The 23,308-nt window shown below is 51.7% G+C and overlaps 7 protein-coding genes across 7 annotated transcripts; 3 read left to right on the plus strand and 4 right to left on the minus strand.

Moving 5' to 3' along the window:
• Positions 1–157: 157 nt before the first annotated feature.
• CTRU02_207611 (dolichyl-phosphate-mannose-protein mannosyltransferase) lies at positions 158–2,707 on the minus strand (the record flags this gene model as incomplete). Its single annotated transcript, XM_036727528.2, has 4 exons — positions 158–1,684; positions 1,743–2,026; positions 2,083–2,372; positions 2,430–2,707. The coding sequence occupies 4 exons, from the start codon at positions 2,705–2,707 to the stop codon at positions 158–160; spliced, it is 2,379 nt and encodes a 792-aa protein (XP_036580894.2).
• Positions 2,708–4,759: 2,052 nt separating this feature from the next.
• On the plus strand, positions 4,760–6,418 carry CTRU02_207612 (pre-mRNA splicing; the record flags this gene model as incomplete). Its single annotated transcript, XM_036727526.1, has 2 exons — positions 4,760–6,044; positions 6,108–6,418. 2 exons carry the CDS (start codon positions 4,760–4,762, stop codon positions 6,416–6,418), a joined length of 1,596 nt encoding a protein of 531 aa, XP_036580892.1.
• Positions 6,419–7,864: 1,446 nt separating this feature from the next.
• Positions 7,865–8,518, plus strand: CTRU02_207613 (sorting nexin-3; the record flags this gene model as incomplete). Its single annotated transcript, XM_036727525.1, has 3 exons — positions 7,865–7,942; positions 8,051–8,372; positions 8,490–8,518. 3 exons carry the CDS (start codon positions 7,865–7,867, stop codon positions 8,516–8,518), a joined length of 429 nt encoding a protein of 142 aa, XP_036580891.1.
• Positions 8,519–9,686: 1,168 nt separating this feature from the next.
• On the minus strand, positions 9,687–11,025 carry CTRU02_207614 (mitochondrial carrier protein rim2; the record flags this gene model as incomplete). Its single annotated transcript, XM_036727524.1, has 3 exons — positions 9,687–9,917; positions 9,999–10,749; positions 10,829–11,025. 3 exons carry the CDS (start codon positions 11,023–11,025, stop codon positions 9,687–9,689), a joined length of 1,179 nt encoding a protein of 392 aa, XP_036580890.1.
• Positions 11,026–11,722: 697 nt separating this feature from the next.
• CTRU02_207615 (C6 finger domain-containing protein) lies at positions 11,723–13,800 on the minus strand (the record flags this gene model as incomplete). The annotated part of the gene is made up of 3 exons (XM_036727523.2): positions 11,723–13,131; positions 13,194–13,307; positions 13,686–13,800. The coding sequence occupies 3 exons, from the start codon at positions 13,798–13,800 to the stop codon at positions 11,723–11,725; spliced, it is 1,638 nt and encodes a 545-aa protein (XP_036580889.2).
• Positions 13,801–18,438: 4,638 nt separating this feature from the next.
• CTRU02_207616 (LSM domain-containing protein) lies at positions 18,439–18,990 on the plus strand (the record flags this gene model as incomplete). The annotated part of the gene is made up of 3 exons (XM_036727522.1): positions 18,439–18,655; positions 18,719–18,790; positions 18,860–18,990. The coding sequence occupies 3 exons, from the start codon at positions 18,439–18,441 to the stop codon at positions 18,988–18,990; spliced, it is 420 nt and encodes a 139-aa protein (XP_036580888.1).
• A 750-nt stretch (positions 18,991–19,740) lies between these two features.
• CTRU02_207617 (pab-dependent poly -specific ribonuclease subunit pan3) lies at positions 19,741–22,152 on the minus strand (the record flags this gene model as incomplete). Its single annotated transcript, XM_036727521.2, has 7 exons — positions 19,741–20,825; positions 20,873–21,025; positions 21,078–21,222; positions 21,270–21,452; positions 21,512–21,612; positions 21,667–21,827; positions 22,148–22,152. The coding sequence occupies 7 exons, from the start codon at positions 22,150–22,152 to the stop codon at positions 19,741–19,743; spliced, it is 1,833 nt and encodes a 610-aa protein (XP_036580887.2).
• Between the last annotated feature and the right edge of the window lie 1,156 nt (positions 22,153–23,308).

The raw sequence follows: 23,308 nt of genomic DNA on the forward strand, positions 1-23,308 counted from the left end.
GAATATTGAGAGTACTACAGTGCCAGAAGGTAAAGTTAGTATCGATTAAGTCACGGTTGCCAACTATGCCGAGCCGAATCTCATATCATTTGCCTATGTAGGTTTCCACATAAAATTTGCAGCGGAAGCGAAGACGCATGTCAGACATCGCAAGCTGTTACAACCCTCTCTCAGGCATTCCAGGTCCCGGCACATTAGCAGCAGTGGTACTTACGTTGTCATTGAAAGTGTTACAGTCAAAGTCCCATGTGCTGAGCAGCTTGAGACGGTTGCATTCGGCTTTGGTCCAGGAGTTTCCGTAGGCCAGGGGTGAAAAAAGCATAAAGATTACAATAGTGAGGGCCAAAAATGCCACAGCACTGGCGCGGTTGATGATCGGGTTGTTCCTGATGCCAGCGAAGGAAACGCGAGCAGTAGCGAAGTCAAAGACGGAGCAGAACGCCATGATGGCAAAATAAAGAGCGGGGAAGTAGTGGTGGAGGAAAAGTTGACGCTCCATCAAGTAAAATGGGAAGTAATGGAAGGCCCAACCCAAAACAGCGGTACCAACCTCATAGTCGAAACGCTTGAAGGTAACGTTGCCATAGTCGTTGCAACTACGTTGCCAGCGAAGAGTCGCAATACCCTTGAATAAAACGTAAACGACAATAGCAAGAGTGGAGCTCCACCAGATGATCGGGTTGCCCATTAAGTAGATCTGACGGTGGTCTTTGCCCCAGAAGTTAATGCCCCGCCTGAGGACCGGCCAAGAGGGAGGACGGGAATCCCAGGCATGAGATTCAACGAGACCGGCATTGGTCTTCCACATGACCTTTTGCAGCTCCCAAAATTTGCCGAAGAAGCCAGGGTTGCGATAGTTGACCTTCTCAATGTTCTCACCGGTCAACTGAGGGTGCTCGTTGTACTCGATGTACCATAGACTGTTGGGAAGCGTGCCTCCTCTCGCGCAAGTGACCTCCTGCTGTTCTGACGCCCAGTCGGGAAGCTTCACCTTGTGGGAGAACAGAACACATCCAGTCATGACATGGACCAGCCTAAACTTTGTCTCAATGGTGCGGAGGCGCTCCTTGGACACGGAGCTGAGCGATTTCTTCTTCACTATTTCGATCTTGAACAAATCATTGGCATCACCCTCAAAGCCCTCATAGCCATACGCAGATACTTCATTCTGCCAGTCAGCCTCCGTCACCGGGGGACGAACGTCATGGGAGTGAAGGCGACGAAACGTAGGGAGGTGGTACAAGCGAACAATATCGCCGTCCTTGATGTAAACGGGCTGTGGGAGGTTGTCCCAGGCCAAGGTTCCGTTAATTTGTTCTCCATTGACGCCGAGAGGTTGGGTCTGATTTTCAAGTAGCCAGATGTTGTTTTCGTCCTTGTGTGGGTATAGGGTGATCTGCTGCTGCTTGCTACCAGTGGGGTACATCAGAGGGTGGGAGTGCAGGTAGCCACCTTGAGTGTTGACGTGCCTGATGCTGACACGGCTGCCAAAGGCGACGTCGGCCGCAACATCCTGCATACCCTTGGAGTTGAGGGTAGACTGAAACTCGGAGCTCATGAATCCATCGCCGTCGCCTGGGTTCACGAGGCACATGAAGTGAATGGCAAACATAGCCATGTAGAAGCCCAATGGGATGATGATCAAGCAGAACACACGGGCCATGAAGTGCTTGGCCCAGATACGCTGATAATTGGGTCAGTCGATGCCATGCTTAATTGAACGAGTAGTAAGTAGTGCATACCGGTGTAACATTCTTAGTATCGCCGAGAAGAACCCAAAGTTGGATCAGGGTGAGACTTCCAACCCAAGCAATTGTGAACAGACCAACCCACTTGATGCTAAAAGTGACACCAAGACCAAGACCTGTCATGGCCAGCCAAAACCACCAGCTCAATTGAAAGGCTTTCTTAGGACCCTGTTCGTGCTGGTTGGTAAAAGACTGGAAGGCAAGAGCGGTAAATGCAGTCGCGACCATGAGCGGGGAATCGAGCAAAATCAGTCGGGCTTGAGTAAGAAGTCCGTTCTCTATGGAGTCAAGTTAGCCAAGTTTTGGGAATTATCAAAATACACCCGTATCGTACCGAAGATGATCAGACCGGAGCCAAGCAGAGCGGTTGTGGTTCGGCATCCGGTGGTTTTCAGAGTCAGGAACATGAGAGGGGCGAGAAGAATGCCACAAATAGCTGGGAACATGCGCATAGCGACGTATGGGACACCGGGTTCCAGATAGTCTTTGCCAATATCCTTGAAATCGAAGTCACCATTGAAGCCAGCCAGCCAGCCAGTCAGAGCAATTAGCATCTTGGCTAGAGGAGGGTGTACATCCATGAAGAATTTGCCCTTGATGTATTTAGAAGCGAAACCACCAAAGCTGGAGCAAGGTATTTAGAGCTGGTACACACGGGGGCTTAGGAGTCTGATGACTTACTGGACCTCGTCAAATACGACGCTGGTGGGTTGGTAAATTCGGAACAGGCGTACGACAGCAGCAAGAACTGTTAGAACAAGCATGATCTGGTAGTCGGAAACGGGCAGAAGAAAGACATCGTGGTCCTCAACACCATCGGATTTATAGCTGTGTTCGCGCAAGACGGAGGTCTTGCCATTGATGCCATTGGCACCGTTGGCACCGTTGGCGACTTTGGTACCATTTGCTGGCTTTTCGAGCTTCGGGCTCGGAGAGCGAACGGCTTTGGTGGCAGCCATCGCGGAGAAGGTGCTATCGGATCGCAGAAGGTAGAATATAGGGCGAGGCGATCGAGTAGGCAGGGGACTCGTCTCTTTCAAGGACGGCGACGGCGACGTCGACGACGGTGGTGGAGAGGTTGCTACCCAGCAAGGTAGGGTATGGCAGGGTTTTCGCGTATCGAGTTGCAGAAAGGTGGAAAGAGAATCAACGAGAGTCAAGAAGAAAAGACAAGCATTAAAATTCGGTCATTCGTGCAAAGCAGGTTGACGGGCGACCTTGATGAAAGCCCTCAAGAAGAAGACGTATCGTACGGGGTAAAAGGGAGGTTCAGGGAAAGAGAAGAGGTTAGGACAGTCCTGGCTGATGACAGAAAGTTTGACCGCGGAAGCTGATGACAGCTGGGGAGGCCAGGCTGGAAGGGAGTATGGGATAAGGGGGTCAGGGTCGAAGTTGTAGCTTAAGTGGCCTCATCCCATGTGGTTTGACAGGCAGCCATTGGCTGAAGCTAGGACTTGCCTGGTTCTTGCGGTTCCCCCTTGGAGAACTTTCTACGCCCCCTTCCCATGATTCCCATAGCCAGACCCCAGTGGCCCACAGGCTGTCTTGTGTACCCGGCATGTGGTTGGCTCATTGAAGTTGCGCCCGCCCTTTTCGACCTGCTTAGACCCCTTTAGGGACACCCATCACTGTGCGTGAGGTGTTCAAAACTACCCTGTTGTAAGCTGCTGCCCAGGAAATTGAACCCAGGGACGCGCTTCCATATGAGCCCGCCCCCACTGATCCTCCAGGGCTAACCATCCACCTGAAGGCACTTAACGCGCTTCGATGCTGAAGCAGCACCAGCTAGTTTACTCCGTACTTTTTACGCAAAACCGTGTCATCGGCCGAGTTTTATCAGAATCTCAACTGTTTTCCAGTATGTGTTAGTTAGACAAGTGGCCACTGCATAATTACATTTCATCCCCAAAGCTGATTGACTGGAGGTGCTATAGCTCCTGTCTAACATCTGTGCCCCGCTTAGCGCCAAAGTAAACGGCGGAAGGACCAGCTGTGGCTGTTAATGTTCTGCGCCCAGGCCTCGCCCTCTTTCTGTCAGTGTCTAATATTACGCCTTTTTCAAGCGCCTGTCCTAGGTCCATTCATTCCCACTCTGGATGGAGTGTGGCCAGTGCGCCGCGGCGATGCGGCTGAAACTAAAATAACATAGGACAGCGACGTACTCTACTACGTGTAAGATGCGTAAAGCAACTTATCTCACACATGTTCGAATACCTGGGCTTCCCAGGCGTGCTGCAGAGTATGCTCCACATTCTTTATGCATCGCCGCAATGCCTCAACTTATCTGACGTACTCATGCCCATGCCTTGAGGCATCTTGCAAGTTTACAAGGTATTATTATAATAAACGTTTCTTGACGCTTAGCTTGCGACTTCAGCTAAGGTTTTTTTTTTTTTTTTTTTTTTTTTTTTTTAAATAATTATCAAACAATTGATCATCTGATGTATGATGTTAGCTTGTGATCGTAAGGTTATCCCTTCATTCTCTTTCTTCATTACCTTCACTGCACACTGCCTTAACTCCTGCTCCGATTCTAGTCCAAATACCACTATGCGTCCTCACGGAGATGAGGTCCTGTTTCCAGTGTCAAAACAGTTCAGCCAGTCGGATTAGGTCGTCGGTGGCTGCTCTAACCGTTTGTTCGATCTGGGAATCCCTTGATGAGAAAGATGACGAAATCTACTTGAGGCTTCAAACAATAAATATGCCAGGATATTGTGCATCTATCACTGTAAACATTCTCTAAAATTGGTGTGCCTTACGTTACGTTGTTTGCCTCAGCCAACCAATGCAATTGGCAACGATGGCTCTATCAACATTTCAAGAAGGACCGCACTGACCGCAGGGAATGCTGACTAAGACAGCCGCCATCCACCTCTGGGGTTGCCTTGGCGCAGCCGAAAAAAGCAGACAAGCATACAACAGCTCCATTCTGCATTTGACTTCTCGCTTTGCTCCACGCGCCGCATTGTCACGAAACAATCTTGACCGCGCGAGCCTCCATACTCAACATGGCCACACCTACGGCAAACGGTGACGCCGTCGCCGCTCTTGATGAGCTGAAACCTCCGGCCGGTGTTGTCCTTCCTCCCCGCGAAATTCGTAATGTCCTAGAGAAGACAGCCGGTTACGTTGCGCGAAACGGACTGGTTTTCGAGGACAGAATTCGCGACAAAGAACGCTCCAACCCCAAGTTCAGCTTTTTAAACAATGCGGACGCGTACCATGCCTACTATCAGTGGCGACTTGACGAGATCAAGGCTGGTCGCGGTACCGCCATTGCAGCTGGTCGTGCTAACGAAACTGCTGCCCCAGTCGACCAGAAGCCCCAAGGCCCGCCTAAGCCCCCCGATTTTCAATTCTCCGCCCGTATGCCTAGAATCAACCAGAAGGATCTTGAAGTCATTCGCTTGACTGCTCTTTTCGTAGCCAAGAACGGTCGTCAGTTCATGACACAGCTGGCCCAGAGAGAAGCCGGAAACCCACAGTTCCAGTTCCTCATCCCCAACCACACATTCCACAATTTCTTCCAACATCAGGTCGATCAGTACACAGCGTTATTAAGGGCAAGTGGGCTGGGTGGTGAAGGAGGCAAATTGGAGCAGGAGCGCATTGCCCACCTTCAGCAGAACGTCGACGACAAGTACCATGTCTTAAGTCGCGCGAAGCAACGCGCCGAATACCTGAAATTCCAGGAGACCGAGAAGCAAAAGAAGGAAGAAGAGGATGAGAAAAAGCGCCTCGAATTTGCCCGCATCGACTGGAACGATTTTGTTGTCGTCGAAACCATTGTCTTTACTGATGCTGATGAGCATGCGAACCTGCCGCCTCCGACGAATCTTTCAGACTTACAGTACGCCTCGCTTGAAGAGCGCAACAAGGCATCCATCAGCTCGAATCTCCGAATTGAGGAAGCTTTCCCGGGCGAAGAAGATTCGACCTACAATGCTTATCCTCCGACGTCGCATACACTGCCAGTTCACACAGGATATGCGCCTCAGCAACCTTACCAGGCACAGGCTTCGGCAGGGCCCCAGCAATATCATAATGGCCCACCACGTAGGTCAGCGGAAGAAGAGGAAGAGGAGCGGAGGATTCAGGAGAGATCAGAAGCTCGAGCTCGGGAGCAGCAAGCACGGGCTGAGGCTCGAGGCGGTACTGCACCAATGAAGATAAAGGAGAACTATGTCCCCAGAGCGCTTCAACGCGCGGCCAATAAGCATAGCGTCCAGACGGCACTGTGTCCAAACTGCAAACAGCAAATCCCCATGAACGAGCTGGATGAGCACATGCGAAGTCAGTCATCCTAATCCACAGAATCATTGTGGCTGAAGAGATAATATGCTAACAGTTCTACAGTCGAACTCCTGGACCCTCAGTGGAAAGATCAAAAGGCTAAGGCGGAGGCACGGTATGCCACCACGAACCTATCTACCGCGGATGTTGCCAACAATTTGAAGCGTTTGGCCAGTCAGCGGAGCGATGTGTTTGATGGTGTCACCGGCCAGCCCGTCTCGGAAGAAGAAGTTGCTCGCCGGAAGAAAGCAGCAATCCACAGCTTTGATGGTAACCCCGACGGAAAGAGCCAAGCACACATTAATCACTTGCACAGTCTTAATGTTGAGGAGCAAATCCGAGCTATTCATCAAAGATTCGCGGACAAGAAGTGAACCTTACTTGGGCGGTTTAGGTGGCTCACTCTTTACTCCGGTGGGCCGCTTACGACGGTTGAGGTCAACATTATGATGCGTCTTAGACACCCTCCACATCACGACCATGCTGCTATAGGCCAAATTCACACTGTATCGGCTGGCATACCGTCTGATATTACGAACAGATGACCGCCATAGCCATCGTGGGGCCTATTATGCTGCCGTTGTCTTGATCATAAAAGGGATACCCAGCAATGTCGAAGTTCGGCTCTAACTCATGATTACCTTCTAAGCCTTGCCATGAAATGGAGGTCGTGGACTCTAGGCGGTGATGCATGTTAAGACTTTGTACATGAAAAAAAAAGGAGAAGGGGCTAGGAGGTGAGAATATTGGCGTTAACTGGTTATTTTATTCATTGGGCTTATTCGATGCTCCAGCACCTACCTCTGATTCTGGCTACGTCCCATCCACCGAAATGGTAAGCCTTGAATTATTCCTACAAGACTGGAAGATTGGGACAACATTGGCGTCTTTCATGGTTTATGCATTCAAATTGCATTTTTGTGATATAAATATAACTTTGTACTTGTATGGCGCAATCGAAGGACTTTTGGTGTCAAAGTACGAGGCAACGGTTGAGGTTAGCGATGTTGACGATAGCCAGCGGTCTCCAAATCTAAATGATATAAACCTGTCAGATGAATGGCCCAGCAGGCCTGGTTCACACTTGCAAGAGCGCTTGAATTGCTGTTGCTTTGCCCTCAGTTATAGGTGACACGTATTAGTTGAAGTTGGCATTTCAGGTATGTCAAGCCGCCATCGACAGCCCAGATGGGTTCCAGAAGCATGCTTAGTTCCCCCACCTGCTGAATCGGGGGTACCAATGTCAATCAGTTGTTGTGCACCAAAGAGGGGTGCCCCCACAGACACTGGCTCAGCCTCTCTTTGGTGTCTTATCCTCTAATCGCCAACCAGGAGCCGTGGCGGCCTGCGACTGGGTGCGTTATGTCGGCGGCGGTTGCTCCCCCCGCAATTCGTAGCTAAACATCATCCGAAGTCTTCTATCGTAATCGGCCGCCTTCGCACTATTCCCCCACCTCCTACCTCAACTTTTTTACCGCAGCAACCTCACTTCAGCCTCAACCAACCGCGTCGTACAGCGCCGCAGTAAAACTGTATCGTTCCACATTAACAACTGCCTTGCAACTGTAGACAGGAAATACCACGAAAAAAAGGGGAAAGAGGAATACCCCACACTTGCCGCCGTGCCGACAACAGCCGTCCACCAGGCTCCCGATACGAAGTTCTCGACGATTGATTCCGCTCTGTTCCCAGAAGCCGTCAAAACGGATTCCGGAACCCAAAACGAAGCTCGCGCTGCCAGCGCCGAGCCAGCCTCTCCCACATCACCGACTGGCTCTCAGGCGGGTAGTCAGGCATCGCCGCGCTTCCATCGGCCCATCATGCAGGCAATGCCAGATACACGACAGCAGTCGTTTGACGAGATCTACGGACCTCCTGAGAACTTCCTTGAGATTGAGGTATGCGCAAGCGAGTTCTTTCTGGGATTTTTTGGTGCCATGAATTCGTCAATCTCGCCTTCGGCCCCAACCTTGGCGTACATTGTCTAATGCTTCGTCTGTTTGTAGGTCCGCAACCCCCGAACCCATGGCATGGGCCGTAGCATGTACACCGATTACGAGATCGTTTGCCGCACCAATATTCCAGCTTTCAAACTCCGTGCCTCAAGCGTGCGCCGTCGCTACTCCGACTTTGAGTATTTCCGCGACATTCTAGAGCGAGAGAGTGCTCGCGTCACTATACCCCCTCTTCCTGGCAAGGTGTTCACCAATCGCTTCAGTGACGACGTCATCGAGGGACGCCGTGCTGGCCTTGAGAAGTTCCTGCGCATAGTTGTCGGTCACCCGCTTCTGCAGACGGGCAGCAAAGTTCTGGCTGCCTTTGTACAAGGTGAGTTGCGAATCTTTCTGCGAACTGCATGTGAACCAGTACCAGGGTATCATTTCCAAAGACATAAACAGACAGACAAGAGACTATGACAGACACCTGACTGACTTGTGCCGATAGACCCGAATTGGGATCGTAATGCGTGGTGACTAAAACTCCGAGCCAGCTGGCCTGGGGCCTTCTCCTCGCCATCCGCTTTGCGGGTAGCAAACAAGCTGCGGAAGCGACCGCCCAGGCACTATCGCATCGACACACAGCTGGAAAGATTGGCAAAGAGCTCCAAGCTGAGTGGAGGGACATGATCGGAGATCAAAGCGAAAATGCCTCTAACAAAAATATAGCGGTTTTAAATGACAAGCCAAGAGAATATGACTTTAAGCAGCGATGGGGCGGGCTGACAATGGGGGGTTTTCTTTACTTTTCTGACTTTCTTCTGTTTTTATTCTTCCTTTCGTCTCTACTATATCCAACGATTATAAGCAACCTTTTTGCGTATGGTTTCTGTGTCTTTTGCCCATAGCCTTTTCTTCTTCACTCGCGCCAAGCACAAACCCCGCCGAGGGGCATGCGGACAGCATCAGCGTTGCTTTTCGCCTCGAGGAAGGTTGGCGTTCTACAAAATGGATAGTATGACGAAAGTTTCATCCAAATTATCTTGTTTAGCCTGTAAGACATCGTCCTTGCCAGAATGAAGTTGAATTTGGGTTTTTGCGGCTATTCATCCAGGCCCGCTCGGATGGAGTAGAGTCTATGTTCCTTCCATCCGTCCCCTTGTCGGTTCCCCCGGGAGTGTGTTCTTCTGCTTCCCCCACTTCCTCTTATCTTCTATATACATTATTATACACGGATGAACACCCTCGCTAGAGAAGAACATCTCGGGTGCCTAAAGTGTGTTTTCTTGTGGTTGTACATGGCGCCTCGCAAAACGCCGTTAGATGCCGTGGAAAATCTCCCCAAACTCATTAGAGTAGTGCACCCGCGAAATCCTCTCGTTGAACTTTACAACAAGTCTAGAGTCGCTCATTCATATCGTACATCTGCTGCCGTATAATTCGGGGGTTCGGTTCAATATCGTCATCGTCGAAGACATTGCAAAATAAAGTTGGTGAGAAGGGAAGATTGCCGAGATGTAAGTGTGGGGTGGGTAGGAGGCTACGGCTATGTCTGCCCTAGAGTCGCAGTCGTCGATCGTATGTTATTGTACAAGAAATGCACCCAAGAGAGAGTTTTTCGAGCGATGTCGCCTTCGAGCGGCTTCGTAATCGCCAGCGGTACCATTAGTGTTTGCCGGTGGGAACAAAAGCCCAGCTTCTGCGTTTACAAGCTTGTTCCAGTCTTTGCAGGTGTACTAAAAAGACGAAGAATGCCCTCGTACATGCCGAACATAATAGCAGCGCTGGGAACAGTACGCATGAGGTGTGGGGTGAGACCGCCGTAAAGTCCCATAAGACCTTCTTCCACCCAGACTAGGCGGAAGCATTGGAACAGCCCCGTGTACTTGAGCTGTCCGTTGGCCATAGGGGCTTGTCTTAACCTCGTTCGCGCAACCTGTTACCCGTGGTATTAGTATCATCATTGCCCTTCCCCATTAAAGAGTGGTTCAGCTCTGCACAATGGGCATTGACATACCTCATGAGGATACGCCAGGACGGCTGCAACCAACTTGGCACCGCCAGCAGCGCCGGCGTTGCCCATCCAGTCCACGGTGCGGTCCCAGAAAGTCTTTTCCCGGCCGCTCCGGATGATGCGTTCCTCCCTATGCGCCAACTCTTTCTTGATCTGCTCGTACAGCACCCACTGTAATGTGCTCTCAGCAACACCAAGATAACTTGCGCTCATACCCTTGTAGAGACCCGTAAAGCCCTCCGTACGAAGCACCTGCCGGATGCAGTCTAAACTATTGCGGTACTGGCGTTTCGTGACGCCGCCGCTCTGCTCCGCCACGTTTTTGTCCAGCTGCAACCGCGTCTTAACAAGCCAAATGGGATTCGTCGCCGTACTGGTTGTGATGCCCGCCAACACACCAGCTGACAGATGTACCCAAGCAGCCTCCTGGCCGCCATTACCATACTCAGCAATCAGGCGCTTGCCGGTTCCGTAAGTGTAGAAGTTGATGCTCCTCGCAGGGATAACGCCGATGAGATTGGGACCCAAGCCCTTGAAGAGAGCGCGAGGACCCTCAATCTTGTATACGGAGCCGAGGATCTGAAAGGTCTCCTTGAGATGGAAGGCGGCGGCTCGAAGGGGACTGAGGGCGCCGACAGCCTGGGCGCGAGCTTGGTGAGAGGCGCGAAGCTGGGCCTGGTAGAAATCGGATTGCAATCGGGTCTTGAGAACGTCAAGAGGTGCTGTTAACGTTGCCGCCGTCATGCCGCCGACTCTACATCAGGAGAGACATTCGTCAGCACTATAGCTAAATTTTTTCTTCAAGGGTCTTAGGGGTCAGAATTTGGACATACCCGCCAGCAACGAAATGTACCCATGACTTAGCAAAGGGTGACTCCTTCGCGCTCACTGCAGGGTTCTGTTTTGTGTTGGGGATGACATCGCCTGTCTCTCTAGATGTCGGGTATGAAGTTGTATCTGGAGCACGGCGCGAGGCCGGTCGGTTGTCTGTTCCAGCCATGAATTCGGCGGATATGGGGGAATGGGCCATTTGGTAAAGTGACGACCAGAATTGAGACCAGTTATTTTAGGTGAAGTAAAGCGGATCAATAAGGGGGATAGAATGTGATTGCACTCAGTGTCAGACGTTAAAACGAAAGGCAGACAAATGTCAACGTCTAAAGGCCGTTATGTTAGGATCATGCCGCAGGAGAAAGTAGGAGTGGATTGATGAGGGAGCGAGCAGCTGAGAGCCGTCATTGATGGAGCCAGGAACTTTTTTCTTTTCGATAAGTAGACGCGCCACGCCACGACCTCTCAGATGTGATCTTGGTCCACTTAAACTTGGGCAAGGTGGCTCGTGCAGTAGCCTCTTTCTATGGCTTCTGACTGGTCATTGACTGTCCCACCCACTAGCACTGCACAATGCAGAGGAACACGGACCTGTGTGTTCAGAAATGGATGTCATCAAGGCACACCAAAAGATCGAATACAGTATAAATCACATGCATGCATGCTTGCATGCTTCGAATATCAATATGAACTTTTTGAATTGTTTATTTATTTTGTATTTCTCTTTTTCTCTTGCAATATGTTCTCTGCTCGCATACCTTTTGGTGCACACAAATCAATGTGACAGCTGCCTGGATTCTTCTGTCCGTCGCTCTAATACAAAAAGTCATGTCATGCTGAACTCGTCGTTCATGCTCTCATACTGCACAAATACTTCTGCTGCAAGCCGGCATTATCTACCGGCCTGCAAGTTTACTTGCCGGCGTGATGTTAGCATCCCTGGCATCGGCTGCTGCTGTCGCGGCTGATGCCATGTGGCTCAACAGCAAGTGGTCTCTCTTTAGGCTGGGAAGTTGTTCCCGATGAGACTCTGGAATCCACGGCTTGGAGTTGGGAGGTGTCTCTTGTTCTACCTCCATGAAACTGCTTGTTCGGCTGCGGGACCCAGGTTCCAGCGGAGATCGCTGACGGTGCCCTTGCTGGCCGCCATGCTGGCTCTGCTGGCCTCTGCTGGCTGGTCGAGAGACTTCTCCTGGCATGAGATTGGTCGAGGGCGGTGGCTCCCCGTTGGATTGGCCGTCGTCCTGAGTGGGATCGTATCGTAATGTTCTCGATGGCGGTGGATTTGTTGGGTTTGTTTCGACATGAGCCTCATCAGCACTGCTGCTTGCTTCACGGTTGAGCCAGGCAATCTCTCCCTCAGTGATGGTCTTCCAACCACACTTGGCGTGCTTTTTCGTACAGCCTTGGCAGGCTGTCAGGTGCTTTACACATGGTGACTTGAGCCTACGGCAGCGGTCGCAAGGCGGCCATATCTGGTCTCCCTTATTTAATTTCTCTATACGTGCAGTGATGATGCCTCTGTGCGCTGATGAGGGATCATAAGACGAGTCTCGCTGGGGTATTGCTGGGGCATGTGCCACAGGCGGGCGACCCTGGAGAGGAAGAGAGTGGGGATGAGGATTTGTTGCAGGCGGCGTGTGCTGTCCAGACTGCGTCGGGTCGAGGCCGGCGCTAGATGGAACCCTCGGAGGGTAAGCTTGTGAAGATGAAAGAAATTGTTGAAGTAAGTCGGCATGTAGGTCATAACCGGATCCATGACCACCACCGTGACGCTGCGAGTGGTTGACAGGTTGGAACGCAGAGCTGCTGGGCTGTTGGCCAGTATGGCGAGAGTTAATACCGGCTTTTCGGCCGCTCAGGTGGTAATTAAGTTGTCGGGCCCTCTTGGCAATCTCATCGGCTTTTTTGATGAGGATCTGTAGTCGTTGCTCTACGATTTCCAAGGTGGCCACTTCGGCGGTCTCATCCTCTTCCAGAGGAGCCGTGGAGACAATAGAAAATCTGTCCAAGGCGCCATTCATGATGAGGCGCCAGTCGTCCTCCAAAATTTGCACCTGCACTCCATTCAGGTAAAACTGACAGGTGCGTTCGCCGTCATGAGCGGTAGTTAAAACGAATTTCTCTGGGTTCGTCTTGGCAAAAGTTACAATGTCCAGCCAACCTACAGGAGCTGCGCCATATGCGGCTGGAGGGTTTGTGATGATAGGGCCCTCAAAGGCGCCTTCCATGGCTTTGAGCAGGCGAGGGCCTGTCAGCTTGGCCCCCAGATTGGCGGCAAGACTCTCATGTCTGTTGAGAACCCCTAAAGTCGACCGTTGAGCCTTGGCATTCAATGACACAAATCCAGAACAAGGTATCGCATACCTTCATATTGGTTTAATAAGGCGAGCACGTCGGAAAAGGTGTCAGGTTCGCCCTGTATCAGCTTGAGTTTGCCAGCGCTGGCCTTTGAGAGATAGTTGATGATGGATGCATTGCCTTAGATGTGACAATTAGCATTTGCTTCTGGCAGACAGTATACAACGCAAGCGAGCGAGGTTGAAGAGGACCAAACTGCATGACAGGCGAATCAAACGATGCTAAGGGCTCGAGAAGAGCGCCTGATGCGAATTCCGACTAAACAGTCGGGATAGGGAGGAAGATGGGGAGAGTGACGGAAAGAGGGAATAACAAGGGCGGACGGTGCTGGCTGGCAGGCCGGGGCGAGGGATCAATGGCGAGTCTAACCTCGATTGCCTCCGAGCGCGACGACTATATGCAGTTGATGGATGAGATCGACGGCTTATGCTTTCCGCTTGTCTTGTTTTTGTTGTTGGAGTTCGGCATGGATCACACACACTGGCGCACCGCACATACCTGACTGAGGCGGAGGAGGCTGGGGAATGCGATCAGAATGAGCTGGCTGAGTGCCGCTGTCGTCTGCGTCCCGTTTCCGTTTATGGGGCTCTTGGGGGTCCTGGGCATGCGCCATGGCGAGGAGGTCACTGGCGAGCCGTGAATGGTCTCGTAGACCGGTTGTAGTTGCGCGCCTTTTCCGTCCTTTTATTTCTCCCTCTTTTTCCTTCTTGCCTCTGCGGCCCCCCGGGCAAATACACCAAAAGAGCTGAGTATGATGGTGAAATTTGAGGCGTGGGATGAGATTGTGGGGAAGGATTTTGAAGGCTAAAAAGCCTTGAAGCGTAAAAGAAGAGACCAGGAATCTGGGAGTTGATTAGTTCATGGCGAAGCAGCACCTTAAGAGGTCAAGTGGCGACCCAGGCCAGGCGGGCAGGCTGGCAGGCGAGGTATGCCTGAGGTAACGGCAGCGGTTGGAGCTTGACTGGAGCAAGCTTTGAGCGAAAGAGGAACAAAAGATTTGTTAAATGGGGGGGGGAAGCGACAAGGCCGCAGAGCCAAGAAAGTCGGGGGGTGAAGGAGGGTTGAAATTGGAAGTCTGGGATGAAATTTGTACGGGGAGACAGAGACGGACGGGACCAAGACCGGTACGGTAAATGGGGGAAGACCTACTACAGACGTCAAGAGCGTAAGGACACTAATAATGGGCAGACGCCATCCGCGAGAAGAAAGGCGAGGGGAGAGAAGGAGAGAAATAGAACGAGAGCGGGCGCACCTGGTGGCCACGAGGGTGGAATTGCCCAATGGCATGGGCAGACGGGTACCGTGCTCTAACCTCAAGCCTACCAAATACGGTGTGAGAGCTGTGTATGTATGCAATGTGCCTGGGTGTGTGAAATGGCGCTGTGCGAGTTGAGTGCCAAAAGAGTGAGAAAGAGGGAGGGAGAGGGTGGGCGGGACCGTCAACGGGCAGTAAGCTGGGAGGGAACGGGGCGCTGGGAGATGCAGCAAGGGCGGAGGAGTTCCACTAAACAGATGGGGCCGGGAGTGGGAAGGGGACCCGGTGTCTTCTTTCGTTCGTCGGGAGGAAAAGAGCCTAAAAAGCTTGGACAGACGGAACCCGAGGAGGGCGCGCTGGAAGTCGACAGGGGGTTGATGAATAGCTTGTGGAGTGCGCTTTTCTCTATGGGGGGTTAGGTCAGTGAGACAGGAATGGTGCAGCTCCAACAACTGGCACAATGTCAACTGGACCAGAGGTGCAAGATAGGGTTAGGTAAGTAAGTACAGGAATGCAGTCTTATGCAGACAGGGCAAAGCAGAGGGTTGAGTATGTATGCAAGTATCTAGCTCGAGCTTGATGCACCTCAATGCCGCCCGCGGATGCTTAAAGTACATTGGAAGAACAACCCCCAAGAGATGGCGGCTGGGTGCACACCATGTGGCTGGATTGAACGGGACTAGACTTGGGGCTGTGTGCCGGTGTCTACTTCTACCGTCCTTGTCTCTATCTGTTGAAGAAGCGCGCCAGTGTAAGACGTTGGCATCGTGTGGTACAACTGGTGATGCGTTCTTTTTTCCCACCCCTGTGCCAACAGAACATATACCTATGTTACTCCAAGGCTACTCTTGTCAAGGCAAACCCAATACACTCGACAGTGAAATGATAGGCCAGAAATCCCCAGGACCATGTAACGACAAATGACTGAGGCAAATAGATCGGTGCAGAGTTGGCGGGGCTCTTGGCGCAGCGACGCCGTTTAGAGGAACCCAGAGACTAAGATGAAGTAAGATGAAGACTTGTATCCATGCAACGAGTCTTAGTGTCCTCAGGCAAGGCCGAAAGAAGTTCCAAGTTACGAGACAGCTGGGCCGGCTGGAACCCGAGGGATTCGACGGAGCGCAAAGGTAAAAGCCAAAAACGGCATTACGGCACCACTTGCCACGGCACTACGGCAGGGCGGCGGCATCAAGCAGAGGTCCTCGCCGGCCTTCAGGGTGCCATAGGAGGCCGCCGCCGCTGGGTGGGATCAAAGATTGAGACGCCTAATAAATAATAATACGAGCGGGGATCGGGAGGGAGCTGCTTGTTTTCAAAAGGGCCTTAGACTCCAGCAAAGTGCAGTGCACAGCCTGGAAACTGGGGAAATGGAGCCCAGTGGGCCAGTCGGGTTTGATTGTTTGGGATTTTCTCTTGCTAAGAAAGGTACCTTTCGGTACGTGACTAGTTGTCTGTTAGTGTCTCTCTACCTATCTCTCAGGGACTGAAGTAGGGAAGCCAGGTACCTGTACCTTGGCTCATTATGAGACACACCAGCCCGCCCGTCCGCCCCAAGTGTGAGACTTCGAGGCAGCACACGGCAGGAACGATCCCGCCAACAGCAGAGCGCGGAAATGAGAGAGAGGCACGGCTGGCGGGTGGGAAAGAGCAGCGATATTAATTGCCTGTATAGATCCTCACCTGCTCACCTTCCATATTTGAGTATCTACCCACCACCATGGCAAATCCCAAGTGGCCGAGATATGTTGAGAAAGCGAATGATGAACCAAGTTGCTCAGGTTGCTCATCCTTGCTTACATGCCACGCTGAGATGTTTCTTGTACGTAGTCATTGTCTTGTCTTCATACATCCCGTCTTTACAGCCGTCAGGTCTCAGCGGACGTCAGGAGCGGACAAAGGGCGGAGTATCCTTAGGAGACGTCGCCAAACAGATGTTATTGCCGTCTTGCTGGAATGCCTTACATGGACCTGACACCAATTCTTAGGCGCATGGAACTTTTCTAGAAATTAAAGTAGAGGAATACAGAGACCCAACCGCTGGGAAACTCTGTCTTCTTCGGACGGAGCGGGACGCGATGGAGATATCAAGCTCTCATCCAGAACTCCCTGACTCTGTTTTGATATGGAAAACAGTGTGCAGAGAGCCAGGAAGGGAAAAGCAGAAGGTGCCCCGGCAGTGCCCTCCCACTACATGACTACATGCGTAGGCTACAGGCCTCCACTGTATTTGGGGGCTACTCAAACTATCCTTTCCAGGAAGTGCCAATTTGGCACCTACGATAATAAAGCAGGTCCTAGGGCAGGACGGCTGCCATCTGCGTTTTCCCGCTAAGCTTTTACTTATGCCTAATTATCAAAGATATTTGTTCGCCAACTTGCTCAACCCCTGCTCTGACTTTTCTTTTCTTGTTCCCATTTTCCCTTGTTTCTATCAACCAATTCCCCTGTCTTGTCATTGTCTCTTGCGGTTTTCACGACGGAAATCAAATAATAAAGTGACATTCAAAAGCCCCAGCTTCTCTTACGCAGGTCCTAGTGACACTGGGGCGAAACAACTCGTCATAGTCGTGCGCGAGCATCAGCTATAATAATAGACTATTCGTAGTCGTCCTGCCGTTTTGGTAAATCGGCGTGTGTATTTGTGGTCCCTGGTATGTTAGATCTTCAGTTGAACTCATCCCGCGCCAGGGCTCAGCAGATAATTTGGCTTGGATTGACTTCTCTTGTCCACCCAATGTGGTCGTCCACAGCATGACAGAGGACTCGTAATGGCTCTTGCCTCGTAATTGCGCTACGTAAGATGGCATAAAGGCGCAATCCTGACTCTTGCGCCGCCCGCTGGCCTCTCCTCTCGGACGGGCGCCCTGCCTTTCCTGACGACGAACCCCGGCTCCTGACGTAAAGCTTAGCTTGTCCTGGCTGGTGCTGGCTGATACGGAGCAGCGTGCCAAGACATGATGGAAATCAGAACAACGACCGAATCTCCCACCAAACACAACAAATATATCGCTCACCACGCGTCATGTTCCCGATCAGGTAAGAAAATTTCAGGGCGACCTGATCCTGGACATGTCCGCCTGTTCATTCCCTTTACAGTGCGTGATGTAGTGCTGTGGTTCGGATTACCAGGTCCAGCCATTTACATGAGATTGTGAATGTATGGTTCAATCACCTGGTGCTCCTTCGCCAGTCTTCACTTACACCGCGACCGACCATCGTCCCAGTTGCATTGCAACGACACCGACCCAACCCTATTCACGCCAAGATGTTTCAATCACCCTGCTATTGCTGCGGATTCAACAGTCACGAGGTTAATACAAGACGAATTGGATTGCAATTATGGCAGCCGTAAGGCGATAGACCGACTGCGTGTTATTGGTAGAAAGGTAGTTCTTCTTGGGTCTCATAAGGCCTAATAAAGCTATAAAGCGATATGCTCAGTGAGAGGGCGATTTGGAAACCGCTTCACATGCAGATAGGTTGGGAGACATTAAGGAAACAGTTGAGGAGGAAAAAAGGAAGGAAGAAGGGCAAAGGGAAAGGACTCTCCTAGCCCGGGGAATCAAAAAAGTCTTTGAAACATTTTCATCCTGTCGGTTCATATTAGGCCTGTGGTTCAAATTATAATGTTTTGTTGGCGATAAGGCCTGAAGAGAGGTACCTCACCTAAAGTGATCCAACTGCGCCCCGCCAATCACGGAGGGCGGGACAGCGGGGGGCCAGCCCCGCCACAGCCCGGACCAAGCTCAAGCTTCCTCATTTTCCTTTTCCACCGACCTCAGTATACCCAGCACCGAGCAAGCGACATACGCAATCCTCGTCGACGTCACCTGAACCCCATTCATTCGTCCCCTGCGAGCACCCTTACACGCCACGATTACGGATCGTATTGGGCTTCCTTTGGCACGCGCGAGACTGTGATAGCAAGCCGATCGCAAACACTCAAACAAATCCGCACCAACCCTAATATTACCACTGCCGCATCCCGAACGCGCAATGGCGGATAGAGGCTCACACAGAGGCGGCGGCCGAGGAGGCGGAGGTGGCTACCGCGGCGGCCGGGGCGGAGGAGGAGGTCGCGGAGGAGGTGGCGACCGCGGAGGAAACCAGGGGTCCGGCGGTGATCGAGAGAGACCCAAGAAGGAGAACATCCTAGACTTGTCCAAATACATGGACAAACAAATCACCGTCAAGTTCAACGGTGGACGTGAAGGTGAGATTTACAGACTCGTTCTCGCATCTTGTGCCTCCGAATCTCCTGCTAACAGCGATGTAGTTACCGGCACACTCAAGGGATACGATGCCTTGATGAACCTGGTCTTGGACGAGGTCCAGGAAGTTATGAGAGGTAAATCGAACCAAATTCTCAACCGGTCGATGTATTGTTTTAGATGCTGATGAATGCTTCTCGCAACAGACGAAGAAGGAAACGAAACTACCCGGTCCCTCGGCCTTGTCGTGGCCCGTGGTACCCTGCTTGTTCTGGTCAGCCCTGTTGACGGCAGCGAGCCCATAGCAAACCCCTTTGCCCAGCCCGAGGAGGAATGATAGGTTGGATCTCATAATGAGCAAGGAAAAGAAAGGAAACGAAACGATATTCAATGAGAGGGAGACGCAAATAAATGGTGTCGTGCTCAGTATATGCAGCATGACCGCATCGAGATTATACCCGCAGTAGTCGACATAAATCGGAACATGTTGGCACATGTGTTTACCAACCGAAGACAACTACGGGAGAGGCCCTCGCACATCATGACGAAGAGAAGGATAAACCACAATGGGTTGGGGTTCCCATTCGGCATCATAAATGACTGTCCGGGCCGTTGTACTGCTGCGACCTATGTGGTTGAAGCGCCCCAATGTCAATACGCACAAGTGGAATGAATAAAAAAGAAGTTTGTTCGTTACTATTCTCTCGGCGTCGCCTCGTCTAGCTACGTTTCGGGGACAAGAGGGGGATCTGGCATTCAACAAGCCCCCTCATATCTAATATCGGTCTCCCGTGTCCGGGTCGCTGGAGCCCAACTCGCTGCCATACGTTTTGGCCGTTCAAGTGCTGCCCAATTTGCGCCCCGCCATGCCTCCAAGCACGAACCCCGTCTCGGACCATCAAGCCATATTCCAAATCCTCAGTAGACCAATGTGACGATTGATCCTTCCATGTAGATCACGCATGCCTCCTGTTGTTCAACCCGTGGTCCAAATATCGTCTTCCGGACCCGAGAGATCCGGGGTTCCACTTCTCACAACGACATGTCTATGAGTTTGATTGTTACTGGAACCTGAACCTCTCCACCCCTAGTGGGACGAGCCCTGGAATCCTCTTGCCGCTGACGTTTTTCCTGCCTTGAGCAGCTCTCCAAACGCGTTGCCGAGCTGCTTCTTCAGCTCCTTATAGCTGACCACGAAGCTAGTTTGTTCGTCTCGGCTCGTAAGGCAGATCCTGTCGTCGCTACCGGCATCCAGTCTGTTGAGGCATCGAATGATGTGGCCCATATCCACAACCGGATTGCCATTGGCATCGACCTGGTGGAAGACATAGTCGCGGAATAATTTCAACATGTATCTTTCGCCATTTTCCGACCATGCCCTGTCGCCGTCAAACTCCTGCCGTTCATTGACGGCGCCCAGCTTGACCATAAGACGTACCAAACGGCCATTCTCCAACTCCCTGAAAAGCTCCGACTTGAGTGTGTCGGCTTCATGCAGGCTAGCATCCAGTGTGGCAACCATATGAACTGCTATGCCCCTCACAAACTCTTCGATTCCCTTCGGCGTCGCGCCTTGAGGTGCTGGTGTCAGAAGCCACAATACGGTATCGGTTATTTCTTTCGAGTAGGCCCGGCTCATTTGTTCGATCAGACCCTTGAGCTGACTCGGTGGCAGGTTAGTCAGCTGGTTTGGCGGCGTGTTAGTCGCCAGCGACAGTATCAGTCTGCCAAAATGAATCAGATCCTCTTGCTGTAGCTCTTGGACTGGACGGCGGGCTTCGAAATGCACGACATCCAAAATAGAGCAGGCCCCCAGACGAATGCGGTTCTTGTCAGTGACTATGATCTTACTCATATCGAGACATCGAGCGGCAAGGTTCAGGGCATGGATGGCTTTCAAAGCGTTGGCTATTTGTGAGACGTAACCCCACAACACACTTTCTGCAATGGGTGTTTTTGCGGCGAACCGGTTGGCGTGGGCCGTACCAGCGTGGGGAAAGTGCAGCTCCGCAAGGGTCTTCGAAAGAGGGTGGTAGTCTTGCACGAAAAACAGAGAGCTGTCACCAAATGCTCGAGTGGTAAAAGCGTCATGGATTGTCACCACGTTGCCGTTGTTCAGTCGCCGCCATTCTTTGACTGAGCGAATGGCGTGCTCATTCGTCAACCGGAAGCCTATTTACGTCAGTTGAAGAAAAAAAGCATCGGTACTCGGCGCATACCTTCAAGTCTTCGGAGACAATAAGTTCTGCCGTTCTTCGAAGACGTCGCCTTGTACACCCAAGTTGTGTACCCAAAGACGCTGGAGCTCTTTCGGTGGCTAGTATCCAAAGGAACCAATGAGAAGTAGTTATCTAAAGGTGGTAGCGTAGAGTCTGCATGTCAAGTTAGAGTGTTGCCTACATTCTTGTCCGAAGTTATACTCACTTGGCATGACTTGTTGCAAGGCTTCGGATTTGCGTTGCATATCTTCACGGAGCTTGTCAGGAAGGAAAAAGTCATGGACTTGTCTCTGAAAAGGGAGCAAATCTTCCCTGTAAGGCCCCACGGGCGCATAGAGGTGGTATTGAAGCTGCAATCGTTAGAGGCTTCCAAACAAATCAATTCGTAATACTTTACCGGCTGAAGAGGAGCAGTATATGCATTTTGATGCTGGAAAAATGCGGCACTTGAGCCGGCGAGTCCGGTTGGGTCATCTGCATAAGGATTGTATGGTGTTGCTGGCAATGCTTGGCCAACATTGGACATAGTAAAGGGGTCATAATTGAGCCCGGTGTCCGGAGCACCGCCATTAGCGGTGATCTGAGTGACTGTTAGTCACGCCTGCTTGGACAAGACAACATTGAACTTGGTCTTCTTACACCGGTACTTAATTCAAAATTCTGAGGCGTAAATTCTCGAAAGGTTGCAGGGTTAAAGACAGTTGACGAGGATTCACTTTCTTGGGCAGCAGGCGTTGCAGCTAAACATGGCATTAGTCAAAAGCCCGCCAAATGATATTCTTCATGCAGCTTACAGCCTGCTCCCCTTGGAGTAAAGACGGCTGCGCTTGCAGCTTGGGATGAGAAAGTCGATTTCTTTGAAGGAGCACCTATGGCGTTGGAACTTGGGGATGCGGCCGAAGGCAGACCGGCCGGGGTGAAGGAGGGTGAATCGACATTGAGTGTCTTTCTTGAACTATATTTGGTTGTCTGTTAGCCATACTTGTTGAACATTTTTGAACGCGAGCTGAAAGCTTAAGCGGCCAGATGAAGGAACAAAGTTGAGCCATGACTGCACAACGGCTAAGCCCCGCTTGGTTTCCTCGTCAGTACTCCATGTCTTTGTATGGAATATTCAACGTGGAATCTCCAGAAGATGTTCGGACCGACTTGGGTTACAAGGCTTCATGTCCTAGGGCCCAAATCCCCCATAAAATGATAGGTCGAAACCCCCGATTTACTACAGGGCACTTCATAACCGAGCCTGACTCCTGGCTGGTTTTGTCCTCTACGCACTGCATCTTTCCTGAACGCAACAACAATAGGTGTATATGCCTCGCAATAACAAGCGAGACTATTCGCAGCATATGCATCAGAGGTGTGCGACCGCAGCACTATGCCACGCCAATCTACTATTATGCACCTCTTGTCGTTCCACCAGCAGGATCCCAAGATGCTAGGAGCGTTGTTGATAGTTTTCGAAGAATTGGCAACGAGGGAAAGCAAGGATCCAGCATTCCCAAAACAAAAGACAGAGCATCTCGGAGCGAAGGGTAACCTACAAGTCTGACTGGTTGCTCTGGCCTCCTGGGCTATTCTGGACTGAGTTGGATCGATTTTGGTCATGGTTGAAAGCGCAGCCGGCATTCTCGTATCGACAGTGACCATATATCAGCACGTTTCGGCATTGTGTATCTTTGTTCTCTGAGTCAATTGACGGAGAGTCAGCTATTCTGTACTGCGCAGCTCGGACGGGGTGGGTGTGCGCGTCCACTCGCCTCGGGTTTTGGGTTTTGGCGACCCAACTTGTCGACGAAGGTCGGACTGGGGGTATCGCGAGGTGGCCATGATCAGTACAGTCGGTGGATGAAAGGTTCGTCCCCTTGGTCGACACTACGACGTCTACACAGAGTCAGCCAAATCCAGAGCCCATCGTCTCGTCGTCGGGGTCAGTTCCATGTGGTGGTGGTTAAACACGCGCGCGTTGGACGTGGAACCTGGGCTTTGGGCTGGGCGGGGGAGACAAAGGCGGGCGAGGATGGGAAGTGGTAGGACTGGAGCTCGCGTGGGGCTGGCACGAAGACGGAGGGGGGACAAGAATAATTTTGGCCAAACGCACTTGATCCTTGCAGACATTTCCCATGCTTCGAACAGTTTTGGTGGGGTAGGCGTCTCGGTCATGAACACGACACGGGCGAAACTGAGGCCGGCCGCGGTTTGGGCGCAGAGATAGATGTAGATAAATGATGTAAAGTGACGGGTGGGACAGGTGAGAGTTGAGGTTGGAGGGATGGCGGGCTGGGGAACAAGACAATCTACGAGCGCGCCGCGACAAGGAAGACGAAGAAAAAGGATTGGAAGGAGGTCTGTAGTCCACAGTAGGAGGGAGACCGCCGGCGGCGGCGGAGGCAGCGACGGGCTATGGTAGAATGGTAGTGGTGGGAAAGACAATGATGC

The sequence above is a fragment of the Colletotrichum truncatum genome (assembly GCF_014235925.2).
Source record: "Colletotrichum truncatum strain CMES1059 chromosome Unknown Contig_0004, whole genome shotgun sequence".
Taxonomy (NCBI): domain Eukaryota; kingdom Fungi; phylum Ascomycota; class Sordariomycetes; order Glomerellales; family Glomerellaceae; genus Colletotrichum; species Colletotrichum truncatum.